Here is a 25,157-nt window from a genome sequence, read left to right on the forward strand (position 1 = left end):
ACGCCACCACACCCGCCTACTTTTTATATTTTTAGTAGAGACGGGATTTCCCCATGTTGCCCAGGTTGGTCTCGAACTCCCAGCCTCAGATGATCCGCCCACCTCGGCCTCCCAAAATGCTGGGATGACAGGCGTGAGCCACCGTGCCCGGCCCACAGTGTTGTTTAGTTCAGCAGTGTCCTTACTGAGCCTCTGCCTGCTGGATGTGCTCATTCTGATAGAGGGTAGTAAGTCTCCAACAGTACTGGAGGATGCGTCTCTCCTTACAGCTCCATCAGCTTTTGCTTCATGTGTTTCGATGCTTTGTTATTAGATGTGTGACCATGAATGATTTTTATGTCTTCACAGAGAAACAACCCCTTTATCATGTTGTCATGCCCCTTCCACCAACAATTTTCCTTGTTCTAAAGTACTCTTTGTCTAAATTAATATAGCTACCCCAGTGTCTTTGGATTATTATTAGCATAGCATATATTTCTTCATTCCTTACTTTTAAACTATGTGTGTCTTTATACTTACAGTGGGTTTTTTATAGACAACATATATAGGGTCAGGTCTTAGTTCTTTTTATCCGCTCTGAAAATCTGTCAAGTGGTGTATTTAGGCTAGTCACATTTAAAGTGATTATTGATATAGTTGGATTAATATATACCATATTCTTAAACATTTTCTCTGTTTTGCACTTACTCTTTATTATTATCATCCCCTCTTTTTTTCTGCCTTCTCTGGTTTTAATTGAACATCTTATCCCACACTCTCTCCTCTCTTAGCTTATCAGTTATACTTGTTTTTCCAAAAAATTTTAGCATTTCCCCAGAATTTGCAATAATCATTTATGACTACTCTAAGCCCTCTTCCAAATAGTATTATACTGCTTCACTTAGAGTGAGGCTATCTTACAACAATGGACCTACAACTTCTCACTTCCACCCTTATAAAATTTCTGCCATTTATTTTACTTATCCATGTGCTATAATCATGTAATACACTGTTACTATTATTACTTTGAACAAATAGTTATTATTAGAGAAATTAAGAAAAAGAAAATATGTTGCTTTCCTGTCATTTATTTATTTTCTGCTGCTCTTCCTTTTTTCACGCATATGCAAGTTTCTGATCTATCTCATTCTTCCTGTTTCCAAGGAACTTCTTTGAACATTTTCTGCTGGGCAAGTCCACTGGTAACACATTCCTCAGTTTCTGTTTATCTGAGAAAGTCTTTATTTCTCCTTCACTTCTGAAGGATAATTTTACTGTATACAGAATTATAAGTTAGCACATTTTTTTCTCAACACTTCCAATACTTCAGTCTCCTCTTGCTCGCATCGTTTCTGATGAGATGTTTCCAACGTCTCGTTCCACTCTTGGTCAGATGTTCCCCCACCCCCAGCTTCCCTCGAGGTTTTCAGCTTGGTTGTCTGCAGTTTGAATATGACGTGCCTTAGGATCAGTTTTTTGGCATTTGTCTTTTTTGACAGTCACTGAGCATCCTAGACGTAAGGTTTGGTGTCTGTCAATACTTTTGGAAAATCTCAGCCATTATTACTTCCAACATGTCTTCTCCTTCGCTCTTTCTGCTCCTTCCGGCACCCGCCGCCCACTCGCACCTTCTGTATTTGTCTCTCTGCTCCGCTCGCTCCGCTAGCTCCGCTGGTGGTTCCCTCTGCGTTTCTGCTGCGTTTCTGTCTTCGCGCTCCCGGCCCCCTTCCTCAGACACGCGCAGCCTCCGGCCGGGCGGCGGCGCACTGCGTTTCCACCTCGCGTTTCCTGTACTCCAGCACGCCTTGTCCTTCCCAGAGCGTCCATCTCTTTGCTTATATTACCATCTGCTCCGGTGCGCTGCCTCCGTTTTCTAGTAGCGCCTTTAGCATATTGATCATCGTAATTTTACTTTTTTTTTTTTGAGACATTGTCTTGCTCTGTGGCCCTGGCTGCAGTGCAGTGGCTCAATCTCGGCTCACTGCAGCCTCCGCTTCCTGGGTTCCAGTGATTCTCCTGCCTCAGCCTCCTGAGTAGCTGGGATTACAGGTGCCCACCACCGCGGCCCAGCTAATTTTTGTATTTTTAGTAGAGATGAGTGTCACCATGTTGGCCAGGCTGGTCTTGAACTCCTGACTTCAGTTGAATTGCCCGCCTCAGCCTCCCAAAGCACTAGAATTACAGGCATGCGCCACCTCGCCTGGCCTGATCATAGTAATTTTAAATTCCCAGTCTGATAATTCCCAACTTCGTGTCACATCTGAGTCTGGTTCTGAGGCTTGCTTTGCCTTTTTGGACTGTTGCTTTTTCTTGCCTTTTAGCATGACTTATAATTTTTGGCCAAAGCAGGGACTGGGGCAAATCAGCCTTGAGTGTGGGATTTGGGGTCCATCTGGCCGGGAGCTGGGCTGTATTGAATGAACATTTGCTGCAGCTGAGGGTGACGGCAGCTTCCACGCCCTTGTTTATGGTTTGTTTTTGCTTCTGTATTAGCTTGAGCTGCCATAACAAAATACCACACACCGAGCACCTGAGACAGCGGGCATTTGTTTCTGACACTTCTGGATGCTGTGAAGTTCCAGATGAAGGTGCTGACCAGGTTCCATTTCTGGCGAGGGCTCTCTCCCTGGCTTGCTGTGTCCTTGTCCCATAAGGGCACCAATCGTCTCGTAGGGGCCCCAGGCTCGTGACCCCACCTAACCCTAATCATCCCCCAGGGCCCCACCTCCACTCACCATCGCATCTCGGGTGAGGGCTTCACAGATGCATGGGGGGAGGGGCACGCAATCTAGTACACAGCAGGAACCACCCAGCAACAGACCTCAGTTTTAAAAGCGTGGCTGTGGCCAGGTGTGATGGCTCATGCCTGTAATCCCAGCACTTTGGGAGGCTGAGGCGTGCAGATCACCTGAGGTCAGGAGTTCGAGACCAGCCTGGCCAAAATGGTGAAACCCCATCTCTAGTAAAAAAAAAAAATACAAAAAATTAGCTGGGCGTGGTGGTGCATGCCTGTAACCCCAGCTACTTAGGAGGCTGAGGCAGGAAAATTGCTTGAACCCAGGAGGCAGAGGTAGCAGTGAGCGAAGATCGCACCACTGCACTTTAGCCTGGGCAACAAGAGCAAAACTCCGTCTCAAAAAAAAAGAAAGAAAGAGCCAAGAGTCAGGCGTGTTTGCCCGTTCTGTTGTCTGGTCACCCCAGCCCTAAACCAGGCAATAAGTGAATTACCAACACCTAGGAAACTCCTTGTTTCCAGCGTCTCAGCCTGCAGGCGTGTGGAGACCAGCTCAAGGTTCTAACACATGATCTTGTGTCTCCATGCGAGACTTTCGATTTTGCACCAGGCATTGCCCAGTCCTAGGAAAAGCTGTTTCTGGGTCTTGCCCTCCGAACGGCATTTTTAGGCATCCTGACTTGCAGGAGGCACAGGCACAGGCCTGCCTCACGGCTCTTTTTGAAAATAAAAGTTTGTGATGAGCAAAGATTGGCCCCCGCGGTCCACCCAACACCTGCACTTCGTCTGCCTCCTCCTTGAGCTGTGGAAGGAAAGCTGGTCACTGGGATTGAAGCAGCCTCTGGGCGCTCCCCACTCCCTCTGTCCCGGGCCCTCACCTGGACAATCAGGAACTACCTTCTGTCCCAGGCACCCTCCAGCTGGAGGCCCCTGCCATTCCCTTTCTGAAAAGCCTCTCGGACACTCCCATCAGAGCCAACAGAGTCCGCAGGGAAGCCATGGGTTAGGCCCTACAGAGTTCAGGTTTCTCTCTGACCTGTCATGGCAGCTGCCTGTTCGGCTTAGTGGAGCAATTCTCACCGCCCAGCTGTCTGAGCTGCAGCAAAGCTGCATGAAAGGCCTGTGGGTGCAGGGCTGCAGCTCTCACCTTCAGGCCGGCCATGCGTCAGGACCCGATGGCTCGCTGCAAGGGCGGAAGAGGTGCCCCGACTCAGGTCAGGCATGGGAGGAGCGGGGGAGCCTTCTGTCTCAGCAGGTCTGACTCTTGCCTCCTGTGAGGAAGCAGAGCCATTCAGAAGTGAGAGGCGGCCAAGAGGGGCGGGCGTGGTCTGTCCACACCGGGCAGTGGCGGGAGCCTGTTGAGCTGGCCAACTTCGTGACTTAGGGCCCCACCATGATGAGCCAGATGGAGCTGTGGGGAGATCCACGCTGGCACAGCAGCCCGTCTGCCGTAGCGAAGCCCCGAGCACAGGCAACAGCGACCCACAGTGGGGCGGGACGGGTGATCCTGGGTGTCTGTCGCCTTTCCTTTTAATACAATGTTCTAGTTTATAGGTTACATGATTTAATTGACATAATGGCCATGATTTAATTGTCATAATGGCTGTGTTTAATGGCTGGCTCTCAGAATGCCTGAGGATTCAACAACCAGCTCTGAGAAGCTCACCATGAGATGAAGCCCTCGGCCCTGATGCCAGGACACACACTAGATTTGTCAAGGCCCTGGGCCCAGGGGGAAACGTCTCCAGAAACAAGGCTCCTGGGGCTGGGGCTTCAGTAGGGCCGAGGCCCGTCCTAGCGACCAGGCCTCCAAGGGACGCTGGGGCCACCTGCTGCTGCTTTGAAAGTGAAGGAGCGCCATTCTTGGATTCCCCAGGCACTCGCTGGGGTCCCTCATGCTGACCACAGCCTGGGAAGACTGTTTGCTGGTGGACCCACAAAGGCCTGGGAAGACTGTTTGCTGGTGGACCCACAAAGGCCTGGGAAGACTGTTTGCTGGTGGACCCACAAAGGCCTGGGGTTGGGACCGCGTAGGCCTGAGCGCTTGCCTCCCACCACAGCTATGGCCCAGGGCTCAGGGTCGGGGGGACACTCTGGCCCTACTCCACTGGCTGGGCAGCCAGTGGGGATCCCATCTGCCCTGGCCCCTCAGGACCTCCTGGCCCCTCCTTCCCACAAGTAATGAGAGGGCCATGAGGCTGAGCAGCTCCCCTTCCAGGGCCACATGCGTCTCTGTGCCTTCTGCCCCCCATGTCAGTGGATCCCTCATTTCTGAGTACACGGGGCGGCCACCGCTGTCACCCTGGTTTCACCCTGGAGCATTAAACCTGACCCTAGTCAATGCAGGAGGGACACAACCTCAGCTTCCATGCAGCCCAGAAGCCCAGGCTGCTCGAACCATCCCCGGGGCCTTGTGGATGCAGCAGGTGTATCCTGTACTGGGGTGCTGGGATGCTGGGCACGGGCTCGGGGCAGGAGGGGCCCCCGCTCCCTGAGGAGGGGACAAGTCCGGAAAACTCCAGGGCAGGCCTCCAGCCACACCTTGAAAAGGGGGTAGGTCCCACCCAGCACTGGATGTTTGGCTTAACAAGTTCCCAACATTTTAAAGTCGAGACAATTCACGTAAGAATTAGGGTTTCTATATCTCTTGAAAGGCTGGGAGCTCAACACTGCTGGGTGTCTGGCCCCCTGGGCCACTGCCCGGGACAGGCAGACCCCAGGTCCGAAGCCTCACAGCCTGCTTCCTCCAGACAGGCAACAGCCTCCATCAGAGGCCTCAGGGCTCCCCTTCGATCTGGAGTTGGAATTGAGGGATGCTGCCCAGGAAGATGCCAGGGACACCTGCGTGGGCAGAGAGGGCCCAGGAAGTCCCCAAGCGTGGGGTCAGGGCACCGAGGGGACAGAGTGGAGGGGGTCCCCCAGCCCAGAACCACCCAGGCACCAAGACTCCCAGCAGTCAGGACAGAAACAGCTCCGGCACCCACACACAGGGAGGGGGGCCGGCAGGGAGGGCTGGCGTCTGGAGGCTGCGGAGGCGAGAAGGCTGGTTCAGGAGGCTGCGTAGATGCAGTTTCAGAGCAGGCCAGGGTCAGAGGTTGGAAGAGCCATTGCGCAGGGCAGGGGGTGTTGACGGGGGCACAGAGGAATGCCCTGAGCCCGAGCCGGCAGCGAAAATCCACCCGCCACACGCTGAAGACGCCTGCACTTCAGTCAATTGCTGTGTGCACCAGCAGGCTTTTAACCGGAAAATTAAAAATGAAAACAAGGAGGAAGGCAGAGGCCTCAGGATGGGGCTGCTGGGCTGGGACCACCTTGAACTCAGTGCCTGCCCTCACTGAGGCACCGATGTCAACAGCAGTGGGGCTGTCACAGGCAGGACAGGGGCTGAGGTGGCGATGTCAACAGCAGTGAGGCTGTCACAGGCAGGACAGGGGCTGAGGTGGCGATGTCAACAGCAGTGGGGCTGTCACAGGCGGGACAGGGGCTGAGGTGGCGATGTCAACAGCAGTGGGGCTGTCACAGGCGGGACAGGGGCTGAGGTGGCGATGTCAACAGCGGTGTGGCTGTCACAGGCGGGACAGGGGCTGAGGTGGCGATGTCAACAGCGGTGTGGCTGTCACAGGCGGGGCAGGGGCTGAGGTGGCGATGTCAACAGCGGTGTGGCTGTCACAGGCGGGGCAGGGGCTGAGGTGGCGATGTCGGCAGCGGTGTGGCTGTCACAGGCGGGGCAGGGGCTGAGGTGGCGATGTCAACAGCAGTGGGGCTGTCACAGGCGGGACAGAGGCTGAGGTGGTGATGTCAACAGCAGTGGGGCTGTCACAGGCAGGACAGGCTGAGGTGGCGATGTCAACAGCAGTGGGGCTGTCACAGGTGGGACAGGGGCTGACCCGTGGGGTCAGACTGAATGGGGAATGGGGGCCCCAGGGGTTGGTGGGTCCTCAGGGAGGGCCTCCTGGAAAGGACTTGAGGCCAAGCCTTGGGAGGAGGAGGGCCTGGGATGAGGGCCTGGAGGCAGAGGCCAGAGCCCGTGCAAAGGCGCTGAGTTCAGCAGGAGACAGACTGAGCGTGCGAGGGACGCAGAGGGCGCAGGGGGTGGGGCCGGGCCTCCACCTGCGGCTCTGGGTGAACCAGTCACGCGAGGAGAATGCACCTGGCGATTCCACACATCTACAGCGAGTCTCCTGAGCCGCAGGCCCCGGGGCTATGGAGAGCCGTCTCCATTCAGCAGCCTCCCGGGCTGTGAAGAGCCGTCTCCATTCAGCAGGCGCCGGGGCTGTGGAGAGCCGTCTCCATTCAGCAGGCTCTGGAGCTATGAAGAGCTGTCTCCATTCAGCAGGCGCCGGGGCTGTGGGGAGGCGTCTCCGTTCAGCAGGCACCAGGGCTGTGGAGAGCCCGTTTCCATTCAGCAGGCGCCGGGGCTATGGGGAGTGGTAGGGCGGTCGCCATCTGCACCTGCTGTTTTCCCAAGTCCTGTTCTGGACCCACTAACTCCAGTGACTGAGCTGACTTCTTCACACGGGCATGGGGCCAAAGCTCCTGACCGGTGCAGGGACACGGGGGGCGGGACATACTCAGATAGGGGCTGGGAAGGCTGGGAGCTTCTGCTGAGGGTGGCACCAGCAGCAGCTCCATGACTGTGACTGAGGCCAGGGCGGCTCCGCGACGGTGACTGCGGCCAGGGCGGCTCCGAGACTGTGACTGGGGTCAGGGCAGGAGAGTGTGGAGGCCAGTGAGGAGGGTCCACACCCATCAGTGAGGCAGGAGTCAGGGTAGGCTGCAGACCCGGGCGGAGATTGCAAGGCAGGGGTCAGGGTCACTGGAGAAACATGGCTCAGGAAAGGCTTCAGGGAGAAAAAGGTGTTGGACGAGAGAGGCTGGTGCTCAGGGGCTGCAGGGGGGCCGGGCCTCAGCAGGGAGGGAGGGAGGGACTCTGGGAACAGCAGAGCCGGCACTGAGGATGCTGCCAGGGAAGGGCACTGACGTGGAGGATGGACCTGGAGGATGCCACTGGCCAAAAGCTAGGATCTCACTCACGTGTGGGATCCGAAAACCCTGAATTCATGGAAACAGAGAGTGGAAAGGGGGTTGCAGGAGGCCGGGGCAGGAAGAGAGATAGAGAAAGCAGAGACGTTGGTGAAAGGGTGCAAAGCGTTCGTTAGCTGCAGCTGTGGGCTTCAAGGTCAGCCGCGCTGTGTGGCGGCCACCACTGCCGTTAACCACAGTACACAGGGTGCTCGGTAAGTGCAGTTCTGCTTCCGAGGATTTATGATGTGGGAAAAGTTTTAAATTAAAAATAAGAATGTAAAACAATACAGTAGAACAGCCGTTTTCATGGCCTTGCCTTGCACTGGGTGCTAAGTCATCGGAGATGGTTTGAAGTCCTGGGGGTGCATGTGCAACCTCTGTGCAAACTCTACGCCATTTCACATCCGGGACTTGAACATCCTCGGATTTTGTTATCAGAGCGGCGTCCTGGAACCAATTTCCCTGAGGATGCCGAGGGATGACTGTATTGTATACCAAATTGCTAGAAAATAGATTTGTAATGTTCTCACCACAAAAAAACAAGTTGGTGAGGTGATGGATATGTTGATTAGCTTAACTGAATCTTTCTGCAACAAATACGTACATCAGAACATCACACCAAACCCCATAAAACATAAACCCCATCAATACACACAATTATTCAACTGAAGATAAACTAAAATCAGTAAAATCAATGTACTGGGAAATAAAGCTACGAACATCTCACTGCCCTTGGCAACAGGAGAGCCTGGTCCTGTTCCCGCCATGAGCTGAGTGCCAGGGGGTGGAACTTCAGAGGGCCTGGCAGGGAGAGAGCTGGGCTAGGACACCGCAGTGGAGGAGAGGGAGCTGGCACCATGCGGTAGAAGACCCAGCGGCCACCGTGAGTGTGAGGAGGCCTGGCGGGGCCTGGGTCTGGGCCTTGACCAAGGAGGCAGAGAAAGGTGGCCCAAGGAGGGCCCTGGGGTGAGTCTGAGCCAGGAGGCAGAGAAAGGGGGCCCAAGGAGGGCCCTGGGGTGAGTCTGAGCCTGGCGGCAGCGCTGACCCAACAACCAGGGGCCTGTGCAGTGGGATGTCCTGAGCGGGGTCTGGCCAGGACCTCGTGGAGTGCGTCAGCAATGCTTCAGTCTCAGACGCTTGGCGGAGGCCACGGGGGGCCTGACGTCCGGAAACCACGGCCCGATGTTCTCAAAGCCCTGCTCGCCGTAGGTGGTTCTGGAGCAGCCGGGCGGAGGAAGGGCTGGTCGGATGTTTGCCTGTCAAGCTCAAAGCGACGGATTCCACTTTCCACTCGTCCACTCCTGAGTGATCAGGGACACGACCGCAGCCTCGAGGCCTCACCGCCAGCCGGCTCCCGGGCCCCACAAGCTCAGATGAAACCTGGCCACGGAGCCACCAATCAGGGTCTGTGCCGGGCTCCGCGGCTGGGCAGGTGGTCAGATCAGGGAGCGCACCTGTGTCAGGCTTGAGTTAAACCCCTGCTGCTGTAGTCAGACAGGTGTGAGGGTGGGAGTGGCCGAAGGCCCACAGGTGTGCCCCTCCCTCCAGGTGCTGCTGTGGTCGGCCAACAAGGTGTTTGAGGAGCTGACGGACATTGAGAGGCAGTTCCACAAGGCCTTCTACACGGTGCGGGCCTACCTCAACTGCGAGCGGTACTCCGTGGGCCTCCTGGACATGACCAAGGAGAAGGTGAGGCTTCCGTGGCTCAGGGACCCCCTGCCTGGCCCGACCCAGGTCCCGCACTGACCGCCCCACCCTCACCTCTTCTCTGCCCAGGAATTTTTTGACGTGTGGCCTGTGCTGATGGGAGAGTCCCAGCCGTACTCGGGCCCACGCACGCCTGATGGCCGGGTGAGTCTTAGGGGAGGGGCCCAGGGCCTGTCCACACGCCTCTGTTTCCCTGACTCCAACTCCAGGGCACGAGAGGGAGGGATAGGGGTGGGGTTTAGGGAGGTGGGAACTGGCTGGTGGGACCCCGGGTGCCTGTCTGTGGTCTCCACCAGGCTCCCCTGCTGCTGCGCTCCAGGGATGGGGTGTCCAGGGCTGGTCCCTGAATGAGGGCCGCCAGGCTGGTCGTGAAGACCCACGTCGGCTGTGATTGTGGGGGCTCCTGCTGCCCCATCTCCCCATGTGGGACCTCATGTGCACGTGTAGGGTGCGTGTGTGTGTGTGAGACAGTACGGGCCCAGCTTGTGTGTGGGATTGTGCGGAACACAGACTGGGAAGACAGATCTAAACCACGGCGTGTGATGCGTGTCCCGTGAGTATTGGTGACGGTCTGCATGTGTGTGTACCCTGAGCCTGTGCATGTGTGGACATGGGTGTGAGTGCGGCCGCGCACGGCGGAGACATCTGTTCACGTGTGTACTCATGCACGGTTACGTGTGTGGGGGTGTGCATGCGTGTGGCTGTGTGTAGCTGCGTGTGTGTGTGTGAGCCCCTCAGAGCTTGGCCAGGCAGCCCCCCAACCGGTGTCTTCTGCTTCTCAGGAAATTGTCTTCTACAAAGTGATCGACTACATCCTCCACGGCAAGGAGGAGATCAAGGTCATTCCGTAAGTGCAGGATTTTACCAGAAGCATCCCCGGGGGAGGGACCGCCCCTCAGACCCCGGCTCAGCCTCCAGGGCCGTCCTCCCAGGGCTTCCCACGGTGCAGTCAGCAGCACCGGCCTGGCCCAGCCCCACCTGTGGTGCTGTGTGTGCCGTGGGGCATAGTGGAGTGGGGGGTGAGACAGAAGCTGACTCACTGTTCTGGGAGATGGTGAGGAGGACGTGGGCCGCTGAGGAGAGTGAGTCACTGTGGACATCCAGAGTGGACATCCAGGGGACCAGGCAAGCTGTCCAGGCGGCCTCGTCAGCAACAATTGAGCATGAAGGCCCCAGGATTTGACCCTGGCGCCACCAGCCCCACCCAGACAGTGGAGCCTCCAGCCAGGAGGCCGAGTCTTGGCCCCGTGGGGCTGGAAGAGGAGGGGAACTCCAGTCTGGAGGTCAGGGCAGGACTCCAGCCAAGGGAGGAGCAGCTGGTGGCCCAGTGGCCCTGTGGTCCCATAAGCCTATTGGGACCCCATCCCCAGGCCCCAAGCAGGAACCGGGATCCAGGTGCCAGGCTTGAGCACAAGTCAGGGTCAGGGTGGCAGGGCAGGCACCAACGCTGAGTCCTAGAAAGCAGGCTGAAGCCATACGGCCTCCGGAGAGGGAGGGGTTCCCAAGAGGGAGGGGCCCCAGCACGGCAGCCTGGGGAGGAGGAAGAAGGCAGCACAGCCGTCCTCCAACCCACACCCTGGCCTCCTCACCTCCTGAACCCCCTGGCACTCAGAGAAGAGAGTAAATGCTGAGGATGGCACATGAGCCAGAGACCCCCAGACCCCTGCACACACGCCCAGTCCATCTGACCCCAGTACACCTACATCCAGCGCAGTCTGGCCCCTCTGACCCCTGCACACACACGTGCAGCCCAGACCAGCCCCTCTCACCCCTGCACATACACGTCCAGCCCAGCCTGGCCCCTCACCCCTGCAGACACACATGCAGTCCAGCCCGGCCCAGCCCCTCTGACCCCTGCACACACACGTGCAGTCCAGCCCGGCCCCTCTCACCCCTGCACACACACATCCAGTCCATCTGACTCCTGCACGCACACATCCAGCCCGGCGTGGCCTATCTGACCCCTGCTCTCTGCCCACAGCACACCCCCAGCCGATCACTGGGCCCTGGCCAGCGGCCTTCCAAGCTACGTGGCAGAAAGCGGCTTTGTGAGTCCTGTGCTGTCTGGAGCCCCCACAGCCTTGCCCTCACTGGGTGTGGCGACGTGTGCTTCTCCTTGTCTCTGCCACGTCCCGCCCTCCTGGCCAGCCTCCACCTGCCTCAGCAAGCCCCACGTCCCGCCCTCCCGGCCAGCCTCCACCTGCCTCAGCAAGCCCCACGTCCCGCCCTCCCGGCCAGCCTCCACGTGCCTCAGTGAAGCCCCCAGCTGCCCTGCTTTACCTACTTAAAAGCTCACCTCAGGGCCACAGAGGCCATTTTAGATCATAACAGACCTTCCGCTGCTTTGGATGAAATCGTTTTTCTGGTGCTTTTTCAGATTTGTAACATCATGAATGCTTCCGCTGACGAAATGTTCAAATTTCAGGTATCTGTCCGTGCCTTGGTAGAAATTATACTTACTTACAAAAGAGGAGATTTTGATTCAGCAATGATGAAGTGAATTAGTTTTTGCCACTTAAAAAACAACTTCAGCCAGGCATAGTGGCTCACGCCTGTAATCCCAGCACTTTGGGAGGCTGAGGCGGGCAGATCACCTGAGGCTGTGACCGCAGCCCCCACACACCCCTGCGAGGCTGTGACCGCCGCCCCCCACACACCCCTGCGAGGCTGTGACCGCCGCCCCACACACACGCCTGCAAGGCCGTGACCGCCGCCCCACACACCCCTGCGAGGCTGTGACCGCCGCCCCACACACACGCCCATGAAACCACTCCTGGTGGGAAAACGGCCTCTACCTCCTCCAGTGGGAAAATATCATGACACAAAAACCATGGACACAAACTCCAAATGCAGAGAGAGAGGGAATGCAGAGAGCAGAGACAGGAACACGAGCCCAGTCGTCAGGCTCTAGGGGAGAAGACGTGAGGTCACTCTCCCCGGCCACACGCCCGGGCCAGGGCCAGCCTCAGGGCGGAGCTCAGCTCTGGACACCGCTCCCGCAGGAAGGGGCCCTGGATGACTCCGGGTGGCTCATCAAGAATGTGCTGTCCATGCCCATCGTCAACAAGAAGGAGGAGATTGTGGGAGTCGCCACATTTTACAACAGGAAAGACGGGAAGCCCTTTGACGAACAGGACGAGGTTCTCATGGAGGTAAGCACCTGGGCAGACGTGGTTCCACCGGGGATGCCCTGCGAGGGGTGGGGCCTGTGCGGTGTGGGGGCCTCCCCGCCAAGCATTCGGCTGTATGTGTGCTCGTGTGTGTGCTGTGTGCGTGCGGCCAGGGAGAGGATGACAAAGGGCCCCCCCCGGGAGCAGGAGACTCTGCAGAGCACCCGGGAGACCCCACACAGAAGCACTGCGACACCATGGTGGCAGCCCCAGGACCTGCCCACTGAGCCACGGGGCCTGGCACACAGGCACATGGGAGGGGGCGCGCCGGGAGCGCTGAGCGCCAGTGACACTGCCATCCCCTCCAGTCCCTGACACAGTTCCTGGGCTGGTCAGTGATGAACACCGACACCTACGACAAGATGAACAAGCTGGAAAACCGCAAGGACATCGCACAGGACATGGTCCTTTACCACGTGAAGTGCGACAGGGACGAGATCCAGCTCATCCTGGTGCGGCGGGGCAGGTCGTCCAGGGGTCACCCAGGGGTCATGGCTGTGCGGCAGGGGCAGGACATCCAGGGGTCACCCAGGGGTCACGGCTGTGCGGCGGGGGCAGGGCATCCAGGGGTCACCCAGGGGTCACGGCTGTGCGGTGGGGGTAGGTCGTCCAGGGGTCACCCAGGGGTCACGGCTGTGTGGCGGGGGCAGGTCGTCCAGGGGTCACGGCTGTGTGGTGGGGGCAGGTCGTCCAGGGGTCACCCAGGGGTCACGGCTGTGCGGCAGGGGCAGGTCGTCCAGGGGTCACCCAGGGGTCATGGCTGTGTGGCAGGGGCAGGTCGTCCAGCGGTCCATTGAGGGGTCACCCAGGGGTCATGGCTGTGCAGCAGAGGCAGGTCATCCAGGGCTCACCCAGGGGTCATGGCTGTGTGGTGGGGGCAGGTCATCCAGGGGTCCATCCAGGGGTCACCCAGAGGTCATGGCTGTGCAGCGGGGGCAGGTCGCCAGGGGTCACAGCTGTGCGGTGGGGACAGGTCACCAGGGGTCATGGCTGTGTGGTGGGGGCAAGTCGCCAGGGGTCACGGCTGTGTGGCGGGGGCAGGTCACCCAGGGGTCATGGATCTGTGGCAGGGACAGGTCACCAGGGGTCACGGCTGTGCGGCGGGGGCAGGTCGTCCAGGGGTCACAGGTGTGCGGGGCAGGTCACCCAAGGGTCATGGCTGTGTGGCGGGGGCAGGTCACCCAGGGGTCACAGGTGTGCGGGGCAGGTCACCCAAGGGTCATGGCTGTGTGGCGGGGGCAGGTCACCCAGGGGTCACAGGTGTGCGGGGCAGGTCGTCCAGGGGTCACGGCTGTGCGGTGGGGGCAGGTCACCCAGGGGTCACAGCTGTGTGGGGCAGGTCACCCAGGGGTCACAGCTCCCTCTGTGCAGTGGGCGGCCAGGTTACCCAGGGGTCGCAGCTCTCTGTGGTGGGGACACGGCCCTGGGGCCAGAGCTGAGTACAGCCCTGGCATGCCCCCGAGGTCCCTCTGTCTGCACGGCCCTGGCATCCCTTCCCTGTGCTCAATCTCCCCAGCCAGGGGCCTTGCATGGCCAGAGTCCTCCTGGTCATCATGAGAGAGTCCCATCATTATACCTGAGGACTGCGTAAGGCAGTGCCCGAGAGAGGACAGGTGGGAAAGTCAGCAGGCCGTGCACACGGTCATTTGTCTCCAGATCAGAGGCTGCCAGGGCCTTCCCAGGGTGAAAGCACGAGCTCTTGACAGCACCTTCCTCCAGCTCCCACGGGGTGGACGCACCGCCGTCACCTTGTCCCACATGCGAAGCTCTTTCTCGTGACACATCTGTGTCTCTGTGTAGCCAACCAGAGTGCGCCTGGGGAAGGAGCCTGCTGACTGTGATGAGGACGAGCTGGGCGAAATCCTGGTAAGAACCTTGCTCCCGTCCCTCCCATGGAGGCCGGCCATGTGTGAGGCTGGGAGGAAGAGTTCTGCATTCTCCGGGACCCGAGGGTGCTTTGCACACACGGTCATCGGGGATGTTGGTGCTGTGTGTGTATACTTGCGTATCTAAGCACCTCAGTGTACGTGTGTCTACATAAGCCTGGCTTTCAGTCTCAGCCAGTGTGTCCCTGAGTGTGTTTGCATGGCCAGAATGTGGCTTTGATGTCTGCACTCCTGAGTGTATCTTCGTGTCTTCCTGTCTCCTCTGTGCTTTGCCAGATGTTTAGTCTTCACCGGATGTTTAGTGGGCCTGACTTGGACTCTGTGTCCATCTATGTCATCTCTGCTGTCAGAGTGCCTAGGTGCCTGCAACTCTCAGTGTGTGTGCATCCGCATGTGTGCGCGCACATGGGTGTCTGTGTGCATGTGTGTGCACATGTGGGTGTCTGTGTGCACAAGTGTGTACGTGTGTGTGCATGTAGGTATGTGCACACGTGGGTGTGTGCACATGTGGGTGTCTGTGTGTGCATAAGTGTGTACGTGTGTGCATGTAGGTGTGTGTGCACACGTGGGTGTGTGCACACATGGGTGTCTGTGTGCACAGGTGTGTACATGTGTGCACATGTGGGTGTGTATGCGTGCACGTGGGTGTGCATGTGTGTGCACGTGGGTATGTGCATGTGTGCATTGTATGAATATGCACATGTGTGCACACGAGTATGTGTGCATGTGTGTGCACATGGGCGTTTGTGTGTGCCCGTGTGCACCCATGTGTGTGTGCTCACGTGTGCACAGGGGGGTGTGTATTGTGTATGCATGTGTGTGCACATGGATATATATAGACACATGCTTGTGTGTGTCTCCTAGAGACCATTGCTGGATCAATATGGGGATTATGTGGTGTCCCCATCACCCTGTGTCTGCCTATGCAATTTAGCCAGAATCTCCCGGGGCCACGAGCCTTGTGAGTAGGCCTTGGACTGAGCATGGGAATGTGCCTGGTGGGTCTGAAAGTCCACTGTTGTGTGTGTTACCTCATGGCTGTGTGTGTGAGCCTACATGCGTGAGTCTGCACGTGTGTGCCTGCATGTCTGTGGGTGTGCCTGGGTGCTCATGTGTGTGCCTGTGTGTCCACACCAGTGCCTTTGTATTCATGGGAGTGGCCGTGTATCCAGGTGTGCCTGTGTCACGTGTGTCTGTATCCGTGTGTGTGTGTGTGTGTTTCTTTTCATGTGCACACCTTTGTGTTTTCTTGTTTCAACAACATCACCCTGTCCACCCAACTGGGCAAGTTCTTCACTGTTGGGCCACAGGGTACAAGAGGGGAGAGTGAGGCTGAGCCAGGGGGGCGTGTGAGCAGCCTGGGATACAGGCTGGAGCGCCAGGAATGACACATCTCAGAGATGCCTGAGGTGTCTGAGGCTTGGCAGGGGATCTGGAGAGAAGAAAGGATGAGAAGCAAGTGGGGGCTGTGGCAGGCCAACCTCCCTCAGCCCACAATCCCTCCCACAGAAGGAGGAGCTGCCAGGGCCCACCACATTTGACATCTACGAATTCCACTTCTCTGACCTGGAGTGCACCGAACTGGACCTGGTCAAATGTGGCATCCAGATGTACTACGAGCTGGGCGTGGTCCGAAAGTTCCAGATCCCCCAGGAGGTGGGAGACACCGCAGGGCACATAGTCAGGTCCCTGAGGCCGCCCAGGACATGGGGGTGGGGATGTGATCAGGGCCTCAGGTGCCCCAGAAGGTGAGGGGGATGGGATTGGGGGTTCCAGATCCCACAGGAAGTTTAGAGGGCCGACATGTTCATCACAGAACAGGTAAAATGCACACGGGAAGTAAGCATAAAACAAATAATTGGATGGCTGGGTGGATGGCTGGATTGATGGATGGCTGGGTGGGTGAAAAGCAGGGAGGAAGGAGGGAGGTTAGGAAGGAAGGAAGGCAAACAGGCAAGCAGAAAGAAACAAAGAATAAATGAATGGGTGGGTGGATGCCAATGGTAGTTGGATAGTTGGATAAATGGATGGATGGGTGGGTGGGCCAATGGTAGTTGGATGGTTGGATAAATGGATGGATGGATGGGTGGGTGGGCCAATGGTAGTTGGATGGTTGGATAAATGGATGGATGGATGGGTGGGTGGGCCAATGGTAGTTGGATGGTTGGATAAATGGATGGATGGATGGGTGGGTGGGCCAATGGTAGTTGGATGGTTGGATAAATGGATGGATGGATGGGTGGGTGGGCCAATGGTAGTTGGATGGTTGGATAAATGGATGGATGGAAGGGTGGGTGGGCCAATGGTAGTTGGATGGTTGGATAAATGGATGGATGGATGGGTGGGTGGGCCAATGGTAGTTGGATGGTTGGATAAATGGATGGAAGGGTGGGTGGGCCAATGGTAGTTGGATGGTTGGATAAATGGATGGAAGGGTGGGTGGGCCAATGGTAGTTGGATGGTTGGATAAGTGAATGGATAGGTGGATGGATGGAGAAGTGGGTGGATGAGTGATAGATGAGTAGGTGGGTCAATTAATGAATTAATAGATGGGTCAATGAATGGGTGGACAGCAGATGGATGGTGAATGGATAGATTTAAAGTTTTATTATTAGGAGTTCCAAGCAATTTGATCATTAGGCACATCATCTGGCAATAACAGGGGATTTCGTGTGGGGTGCTGAGGAGATAGAAGCATCCCATCACCTAAACAGAAAGCACAAAGTGGGCCCCCTGGTTTGGCCACAGCAGCACTCCTCGGAGACCCCCTGGGGAGGCGGGATGGCTTTCCCAGCCCTCGTCCACAGCTCTGTGCCCTCCCTGGGTTCTCCTGCCCTGCCCTGCTTCCAACATCTCAAGGGGCTTCCCACAGCCCAAGGAAGAGAATCCTCTTTTCTCATGCCCCTCTGAGAACAGGTGCAGCAGGCCAGCATTTTCAAAAGAAGTTTTACTAAATACTAAGGGAAAACACTCAAGAAAAAATGTATAGAAAATATTTGCAGAATAAAAAATATTTCCAAATAATTTTCTGACCCTAAAAATCACAATGGCCGCAGGAAGAGCCTCCTGGCGATGTCCGCAGGGCAAGAGAGACCAGCATTCTCTTGCCCTGCGGACATCGGCTCTCCCACCCCAGCCTGCAGCCCACACATTCTGCTCATTCAAATGTCCATGCCTAAAACCAACATCTTAAAATATGCTGCATCCCCAGGGGTCCTCCTCCCAGCTTGAGGCCAGGCAGTCGGATGGAGGCTGGGCGGCCCCTGAAGGCTGGGGCTGTTCTCAGCTCCTGCCCTGCCTGGCTCCACCCCATAGGTGCCAATGTGGCAGCCCCTACCCAGGAAGGCCAGCAGAGGCCAGTGGGAAACCCAGGGACGGGGAAGATTGGGAAATCCAGGAGACAGGGTGTGGGGATGATGGCACGGAGCAGGGCTTCCACCGTGAAGTCAGCCACAGGTGCCGCTCTGGCGGGACTTACACGCTTGCCGCCGGAGCCCTGTGTCCTCTCGGCTCCCCCAGGTCCTGGTGCGGTTCCTGTTCTCCATCAGCAAAGGGTACCGGAGAATCACCTACCACAACTGGCGCCACGGCTTCAACGTGGCCCAGACGATGTTCACACTGCTCATGGTACGTGGCTGCCAGAATCACCAGGGTTGTGCAGGCCCTCCTGGTACCAAGGGCAGCACTCAAGCACCCCGAGGGATGAGATGGGGGTCCTCCCAGGGCAGAAGGATGGAGGAGGGCAATGCCCTCTGACACCGTGCACCGCGCACCCCAGCCCTGCGGTGGTCGGAGGTCCAACCTCCAACCCGATGCCTCGGTCATCCCAACCCCTTACCACTCCCCACCCTGCTGGAGCCAGGACTGGTGAGCAAGGTGGCCCTGTCTCTACAGACCGGCAAACTGAAGAGCTACTACACGGACCTGGAGGCATTCGCCATGGTGACAGCCGGCCTGTGCCATGACATCGACCACCGCGGCACCAACAACCTGTACCAGATGAAGTAGGCACCTCAGGGCGGGCATGTGAATTAGCCCTAAATCAACTCCACGCCCTTGGCGTGAATCAGGCTTCGCATAGCAGGCTATGTAGAAAGTGGAGTCCATGGCCAGGGCCCATACTCCAGCACTGTGGGAGGCCAAGGCGAGGGGATTGCTTGAGCCCAGGATTTCGAGACCAGCCTGGGCAACATGGCAAGATCTCTCCTCTACAAAAACTTAAAAAAAAAAAAAACAAAAAAGAAAAAACAGCTGTGTATGGTGGTGCACACCTGTGGTCCCAGCTACTTAGGAGGCTGAGGTGGGAGGATCACTTGAGCCCAGGAGGTCAAGGCTGTGTTGAGCCATGATTGCACCACTGCACTCCAGAGTGGGTGACAGAGGCACACCCTGTCTCAAAAAAAAGAAAGAAAGTGGGGCCCATCTGGGGGGGCTGCAGAGCGCAGGGTGGGCCAAGGGCAGGTCCCACGGGCCTCACCCCCACCACCTGTGTAACAGGTCCCAGAACCCCTTGGCTAAGCTCCACGGCTCCTCGATTTTGGAGCGGCACCACCTGGAGTTTGGGAAGTTCCTGCTCTCGGAGGAGGTTGGTATACTCACCCTCGGTTTCTGCTGTGGGCGCTGGGGACGCAGAGTCCGCAGGACGGCAGGGCCGTATCCTGCGGAGCAGGGTTCTGATGCAGCGGGTGAGCACTGGGTGGGTGAGCACTGGGGGAGGGCGGCAGAGAAGGCGGAGGGCCGAGGCTGAGGGCAGGTGCATCGGAGGCCCTGGGAAAACGCTTGTGGGGAAGACAACTGGAAAGGGCCCCTCATGGGGTGGGGTGGAAGCCGAGGGGGACGCGGCCCGGGACCCACCAGCGGGGGAATGAAGGGCAGCCGAGCCCTGAGCGGCCCCCAAGGACCTGGACACTCAGCGGCCCCCTCCCTGCGCTCCCCGGTGGTGACCTCTGAGGCCATCTGCGTCCCAAGCCGACGATGGAGCCGCTGGTGGAGAGCTGGGCACCCTGAGGAGGGCCCTGAGCAGCGGGCGGATTAGGGGTCCCGCCCACCGAGGGCCCGAGGGCGGGGGCGTGAGAGGCACAGGCAGCCGGGGCGGAAGGGGCGGGGTCCCCGGGCACCCTGAGCGGTGGCCGCAGGGCGCCTGACGCGCTGGGCACAACCTCCGCAGACCCTGAACATCTACCAGAACCTGAACCGGCGGCAGCACGAGCACGTGATCCACCTGATGGACATCGCCATCATCGCCACGGACCTGGCCCTGTACTTCAAGTGCGCGCCTTCCGGGAGGGGGCGCCTCGCGGGGCGGGCGGGAAGCCTGGGACCCCCGGCAGACACGGGGGCGCAGCGGCGGCACAGCCCGGGGGACGCAGCCCCGGATTCCGTCCCTGCCCGCCGGCCCCGCACACCCCGGATGGGGCCTCGCTCGGGCTCGGGGCCTCGCTCGGGCTCCGCGCCTCCCTGCAGACGGGCGCTTGGGGCGGGGTCTCCACACTTGCTCCCACCTGCACCTCCCTTGTTCCCTGGGTTCAGGAAGAGAGCGATGTTTCAGAAGATCGTGGATGAGTCCAAGAACTACGAGGACAAGAAGAGCTGGGTGGAGTACCTGTCCCTGGAGACGACCCGGAAGGAGATCGTCATGTGAGCGTGGGCGGAGGGGGCACGAGGGGTCCTTCCCCCGCAGGGACCGGGCCCACTCACCAGCTGGTTAACCCTGCAGCCCTCCCCAGACGCTCTGGAGCAGGAAGAGCCCGTCGCGGCAGCTTGTCGAGGCCTGTGAAACAAATGCGCCGTCCTTATTTCCCCCCAGCCCTCAGGGAGATGGTGCAGAGCTGGGGATCACACAGGCCCTGCATTGGTCTGTAGCCCTTGGCAGTAACTTACTTCATTTTGACTTTCCACTTTTTCACCTGTAAAATGGTGATTCACAACCAGCCCCTCCCCAGGCTGGTCCCAGGGACCCAGTGAGAAAATACACATAAACCCAGCACTTGGGAGGCCGAGGGGAGTGGATCACCTGAGGTCAGGAGTTCGAGATCAGCCTGGCCAACATGGTGAAACCCCGTCTCTACCGAAAATACAAAAATTAGCCGGGCGTGGTGGTGGGCGCCTGTAATCCCAGCTACTCGGGAGGCTGAGGCACAAGAATCGGGAGGCGGAGGTTGCAGTGAGCTGAGATTGTGCCATTGCACTCCAGCCTGGGCAACAGAGCAAGACTCCATCTCAAAAAAGAAAACACATATAAACCACCTGCCCTCAGGAGACGCCCATCAGCACTCATGCCCGGTTTGTGTCTGCAGGGCCATGATGATGACAGCCTGCGACCTGTCTGCCATCACCAAGCCCTGGGAAGTCCAGAGCAAGGTTAGAACAGAGGGCCCTCCAGACCCAGAGTCAGTGCCTCTCAGCACATGGGACTGCCGGGCGGGCGGGAGCCTCGGATGGCAACGAACCATTGTTTGCAAGGAGCTCCGAGGGCCACCTCGGGGCCAGGCCAGGGCGGCAAGGGTGGGGGTACTGCAGTGTGTCTACATGGCTCAACCGGAGCCCTGTGTGGTGGGGACCCCGGGGGTCTGGGACGGAGAAGACCGAGGCTCGGAGCCTCACGGGGCGGGCCCAGGCCCTTCTGCGTGGGCTCAGAGCTCCACAGACAGCTGCCTTCCTGGGCCTCCAGGTCGCACTTCTCGTGGCTGCTGAGTTCTGGGAGCAAGGTGACTTGGAAAGGACAGTCTTGGATCAGCAGCCCATTGTGAGTGCTGCTTCTGGAACCTTCCACTCCTGAAACGGGTGTTAGATACCCCTCTTGGTCCTCAGGAGCCTCAGGTCCTGGCTTGGTGTCAGGCAGGGGGTTCTGAGGTCCTGGGGTCTTTATCTCACTTTGTGGGGTCATGTGACATGCGTGTGGGTGGCTCGGACCTGGGTACAGCTGTGGCTTGGGTGATGCTTATGCAGAGGTGACGTCGTTGGCACTGGAGGAACCAGGGCCACCGGCTCATCACCAAGAGCCTCTGGGTCCAGGCAGCTCTGCAAGTGAACCCCAGCAGGGCCGCGAGCCATGCACCAAGAAAGCCCTGGGGAGGGTGCTGGGGCAGAGAACGCATGGGGGGCGTCCCGGGCCCACACCGTGGTATGATGGACAATGCCAGGGTCCTCAGGTCAGCAGCGGGGTCTGGATACCTCCTGGCAGCAGGAGAGGTGCCAGCAAATGGGAGAGTCAGGATAGGCGCCAGGAACAGGAGAGGCAGGGCTGCCCCAGCCCCACGTGGACCAGGTGGGAGCTGTGGTTTCTCACACACCTGCTCTGGTGGGCGGCGAGGGGCTCTCTGGAGCCTGCAGTGGAGAGGGCTTAGGCCAGGTGCAGCCTCGGCAGGAAAGGGGGCATTGGTTGGTCAGCAAAGCCCCACAGGGGAAGGACAGGCAGCAGGTCCATCTCCTGGGCCCAGCCTCTAGAGTCCTGCATGGTTCACCCTCCACCAGGAGGCTGTGAGGGGACGGACAGCCCAGGGCACTCGGGGTCTGACACTAGAAACAGCTCCAGAGCACGTCTGTGTCTGCCCCAGGCGAGTGCACAGCGAGCTCCTGGTCAGCCGAGTGTCTGGGCAGTGCAGCCCAGCCCGGCTCAGCACTGTGTACAGCCCATCCCCCTCCCCGCCTCTCCCCAGCTGCAGTAAGGGTCCCCAGAGCCAAGAGGGGGCTGCCCTCAGGGGACCACGGGCTGGAGCCAACAGCAGCTGTGGGAAGGAGCTGCCCACAGTTCCTAGGAGCTGTGGAGCAGCTGGCCAAGGGGGAGGGTGTCAGCTTCCCCTCCCGAGAGCCAGTTTCTGTCAGGCAGGCTCGTCCCAGGCTGTGTCTCCATGAGCAAATCTGAGTGAGGGGGTTGGGGGGCTGGGCGGGGCCCCAGGAGCTGCCTCCCTGGTCACTGTTCTCCCGCCCTCTGTTCCTCCCACCAGCCTATGATGGACCGGAACAAGGCGGCCGAGCTCCCCAAGCTGCAAGTGGGCTTCATCGACTTCGTGTGCACATTCGTGTACAAGGCGAGTGGTTCATGGGTGTTCCGAGCTGACTGGGGCAGGGTGGCTGGGAGCAGGCAAGGGGGCACAGGCTGGAGTCGCGTGGACTCACACGGGCCCGGCGGTGTCCTCACTGGAGCAGGGATGCCAGTGCCAGCTTCGTGCCGCTCTCGAGTGGGGCAAATGGGGAGGAACATCAGTTTCCGGACCCCCACAGGTGCCCCAGCCCATCCTCACCCTGCTGTGCCCCTGGAAGCTCTGAGCCCTTTCCCAGCCCAGAATGTCCTCTGCTAGCCTCCAGGCCCACCCCAGAAGTTCCCCCTCAGTGCCCTCCGCCGTGGCTAGCACACTGTTTTGGGGGCCTTGGCTGCAGCTCTGTGGGTTCATTTGTTCCATGTTTGTGAACCCTCGAGGCGGGGCTGGGTCGGCCTGTCTGCTGGTGCACCCACCCACAGCGGCGTTTGGAACAGCAGAAGGAGCCACATCCCTGCCAATCTGCCACAGTCCGATGCTAGCTGAGTCTCCGAGGACGCAAGGCGGACACTGAGGGGGAGACTCGCTGGGGCAGGGGTCTGACCGTGGGGCCCTGTGTGATGCCCATAAGAGCCAGCTGCCTCCAGCCGCGCTCCCTGGTGATGGAATCCACGCCCCAAGGAGGATGCCACGGGTTCCACATGAAGTTATCCCGGAGTGGGCTGTGCCCACTCCCCGCCCCGTCCCACCCACCCCGGGTCGTCAGTGCTGGGGAGTAGGTGGGACAAGGGCGGATATTTGGGCCTGAAGTGGCCACAGGTCACGGCCCCACTGCAGGTGCCCCCCACTGCCTTCCCCACCCCGCCACACTCCATGTGTGATGTGCGCGAGTGCACGCGTGTGCTGTGCTTGCATGATGTGTGCCGTGTGTGTGTGGGAGGGATGGGAGAAGGCACTGCAGGGCCTGCCTGCTGTCCGCCTGCGCCCACCACCCCTCTGCCCGGCACCCTGCCCCCACCCCCTGAGCTGTTCTGCTCATTCTTGGGTTCCTCTCCCTGCAACACTGCACCCTAAGCATGCACACCCTAAAGCTCCCAGCTTCAATGTCACCAACACAGCCCCTGAGGTTTCTCCCTTCACAGGGCTCTGCTGGGAAGGTGCCCCCTCCGTGGCGCTCCCTCCTCCTGCCAGGCAGTTCCCCTACGAGGGGAATGAGCTGGGGAAGGGCTATCTTAACTCTGGAGAGAGCAGGCAGGACAGGACTGGTGGTGACTTCTCGACTCCCCTCAGGAGTTCTCTCGTTTCCACGAAGAGATCCTGCCCATGTTCGACCGACTGCAGAACAATAGGAAGGAGTGGAAGGCGCTGGCTGATGAGTATGAGGCCAAAGTGAAGGCTCTGGAGGAGAAGAAGGAGGAGGAGAGGGTGGCAGCCAAGAAAGGTCTGGCTCTGTGTGGCCTGTGGGGCAGGGACTCGGTGACTCTCCCAAGGCAAAATGAAAAGACAGGGCACAGAGCAGAGTTAAAATGGAGAAAAGCAGAGCCACTTTCAAGCAGCCCCGAGGTGGACAGGGCCATAGTGCAGGGAGAGAGGCCACGGCAGGGGAGAGTGGCAGCTGACTCCACCTCGGTAGCAAACCCGGACTGAAAAATTTCCTCTGTTCCTAGCCAGTGAACCCCATTTTTCACGAAAGAAGTAACCATATTTTATGTCCTTTATAAAGGACTTAGTTGTAACAAGTCAGCACACCCCCAAGTTCAAATCCCAAAGGCATCGTGGTCTTGCCATTGGCCCGCGCTTGGCTACCTTAGCTCTGAGGTTTGGCTTGCTATTCCCGCTGCTCCCAGTATCCCATGCTATTCCCGCTACCCCATGCTGTTCCCGCTATGCCGTGCTATTTATTCCCACTACCCCATGCTATTCCCCTACCCCGTGCTATTCCCCTACCCCATGCTGCTCCCACTACCCCATGCTATTCCCCTACCCCATGCTAGTACCACTACCCCATGCTATTCCTGCTACCCCATGCTATTCCCCTACCCCATGTTATTCCCACTATGCCATGCTATTTATTCCCACGACCCCATGCTATTCCCCTACCCCATGCTATTCCCACTACCCCATGCTATTCCCACTACCCCATGCTATTCCCACTACCACATGCTGCTCCCACTACCCCATGCTATTCCCGCTACCCCATGCTATTCCCGCTACCCCATGCTATTCCCACTACCCCATGCTATTCCCACTACCCCATGCTATTCCCACTACCACATGCTGCTCCCACTACCCCATGCTATTCCCCTACCCCATGCTATTCCCACTACCCCATGCTATTCCCACTACCCCATGCTATTCCCACTACCACATGCTGCTCCCACTACCCCATGCTATTCCCCTACCCCATGCTATTCCCACTACCCCATGCTATTCCCACTACCCCATGCTATTCCCACTACCACATGCTGCTCCCACTACCCCATGCTATTCCCCTACCCCATGCTATTCCCACTACCCCATGCTATTCCCACTACCCCATGCTATTCCCACTACCACATGCTGCTCCCACTACCCCATGCTATTCCCGCTACCCCATGCTATTCCCGCTACCCCATGCTATTCCCACTACTACATGCTGCTCCCACTACCCCATGCTAGTCCCACTACCCCATGCTAT

General features: G+C 58.5%; 1 protein-coding gene and 1 long non-coding RNA gene across 4 annotated transcripts in view; one reads left to right on the forward strand and one right to left on the reverse strand.

The window, feature by feature from the left end:
- Window positions 1–25,157, forward strand: part of PDE6B (phosphodiesterase 6B) — a 45,382-nt gene that overhangs the window by 18,542 nt on the left and 1,683 nt on the right. Inside the window, exons 5-22 of the mRNA XM_055384255.2 lie at window positions 9,287–9,427; window positions 9,515–9,589; window positions 10,228–10,292; window positions 11,427–11,493; window positions 11,823–11,870; window positions 12,448–12,597; window positions 12,924–13,067; window positions 14,416–14,481; window positions 16,011–16,157; window positions 18,021–18,128; window positions 18,396–18,505; window positions 18,999–19,086; window positions 19,669–19,769; window positions 20,031–20,138; window positions 20,798–20,861; window positions 21,172–21,246; window positions 22,448–22,531; window positions 23,771–23,921. Coding sequence (XP_055240230.2) covers window positions 9,287–9,427; window positions 9,515–9,589; window positions 10,228–10,292; window positions 11,427–11,493; window positions 11,823–11,870; window positions 12,448–12,597; window positions 12,924–13,067; window positions 14,416–14,481; window positions 16,011–16,157; window positions 18,021–18,128; window positions 18,396–18,505; window positions 18,999–19,086; window positions 19,669–19,769; window positions 20,031–20,138; window positions 20,798–20,861; window positions 21,172–21,246; window positions 22,448–22,531; window positions 23,771–23,921 — 1,792 coding nt within the window. The remainder of the gene's footprint in view (window positions 1–9,286; window positions 9,428–9,514; window positions 9,590–10,227; window positions 10,293–11,426; window positions 11,494–11,822; window positions 11,871–12,447; window positions 12,598–12,923; window positions 13,068–14,415; window positions 14,482–16,010; window positions 16,158–18,020; window positions 18,129–18,395; window positions 18,506–18,998; window positions 19,087–19,668; window positions 19,770–20,030; window positions 20,139–20,797; window positions 20,862–21,171; window positions 21,247–22,447; window positions 22,532–23,770; window positions 23,922–25,157) is intronic.
- Window positions 7,771–20,116, reverse strand: LOC129532928 (uncharacterized). 3 transcript variants are annotated; one of them, XR_010133299.1, is made up of 6 exons: window positions 19,101–19,675; window positions 17,980–18,491; window positions 12,241–17,207; window positions 10,486–11,884; window positions 9,193–9,406; window positions 7,771–9,118 (listed from the first exon to the last, which is right to left on the reverse strand). It is a non-coding gene; the product is annotated as an uncharacterized lncRNA (long non-coding RNA). The 3 variants fall into 3 exon arrangements; XR_010133300.1 differs by adding an exon at window positions 20,003–20,116 and having other exon boundaries at window positions 7,772–9,118; window positions 12,241–18,491; window positions 19,101–19,208; XR_010133298.1 differs by having other exon boundaries at window positions 7,772–9,118; window positions 12,241–18,491.

Source organism: Gorilla gorilla, chromosome 3, assembly GCF_029281585.2.
Source record: "Gorilla gorilla gorilla isolate KB3781 chromosome 3, NHGRI_mGorGor1-v2.1_pri, whole genome shotgun sequence".
Lineage (NCBI taxonomy): Eukaryota > Metazoa > Chordata > Mammalia > Primates > Hominidae > Gorilla > Gorilla gorilla.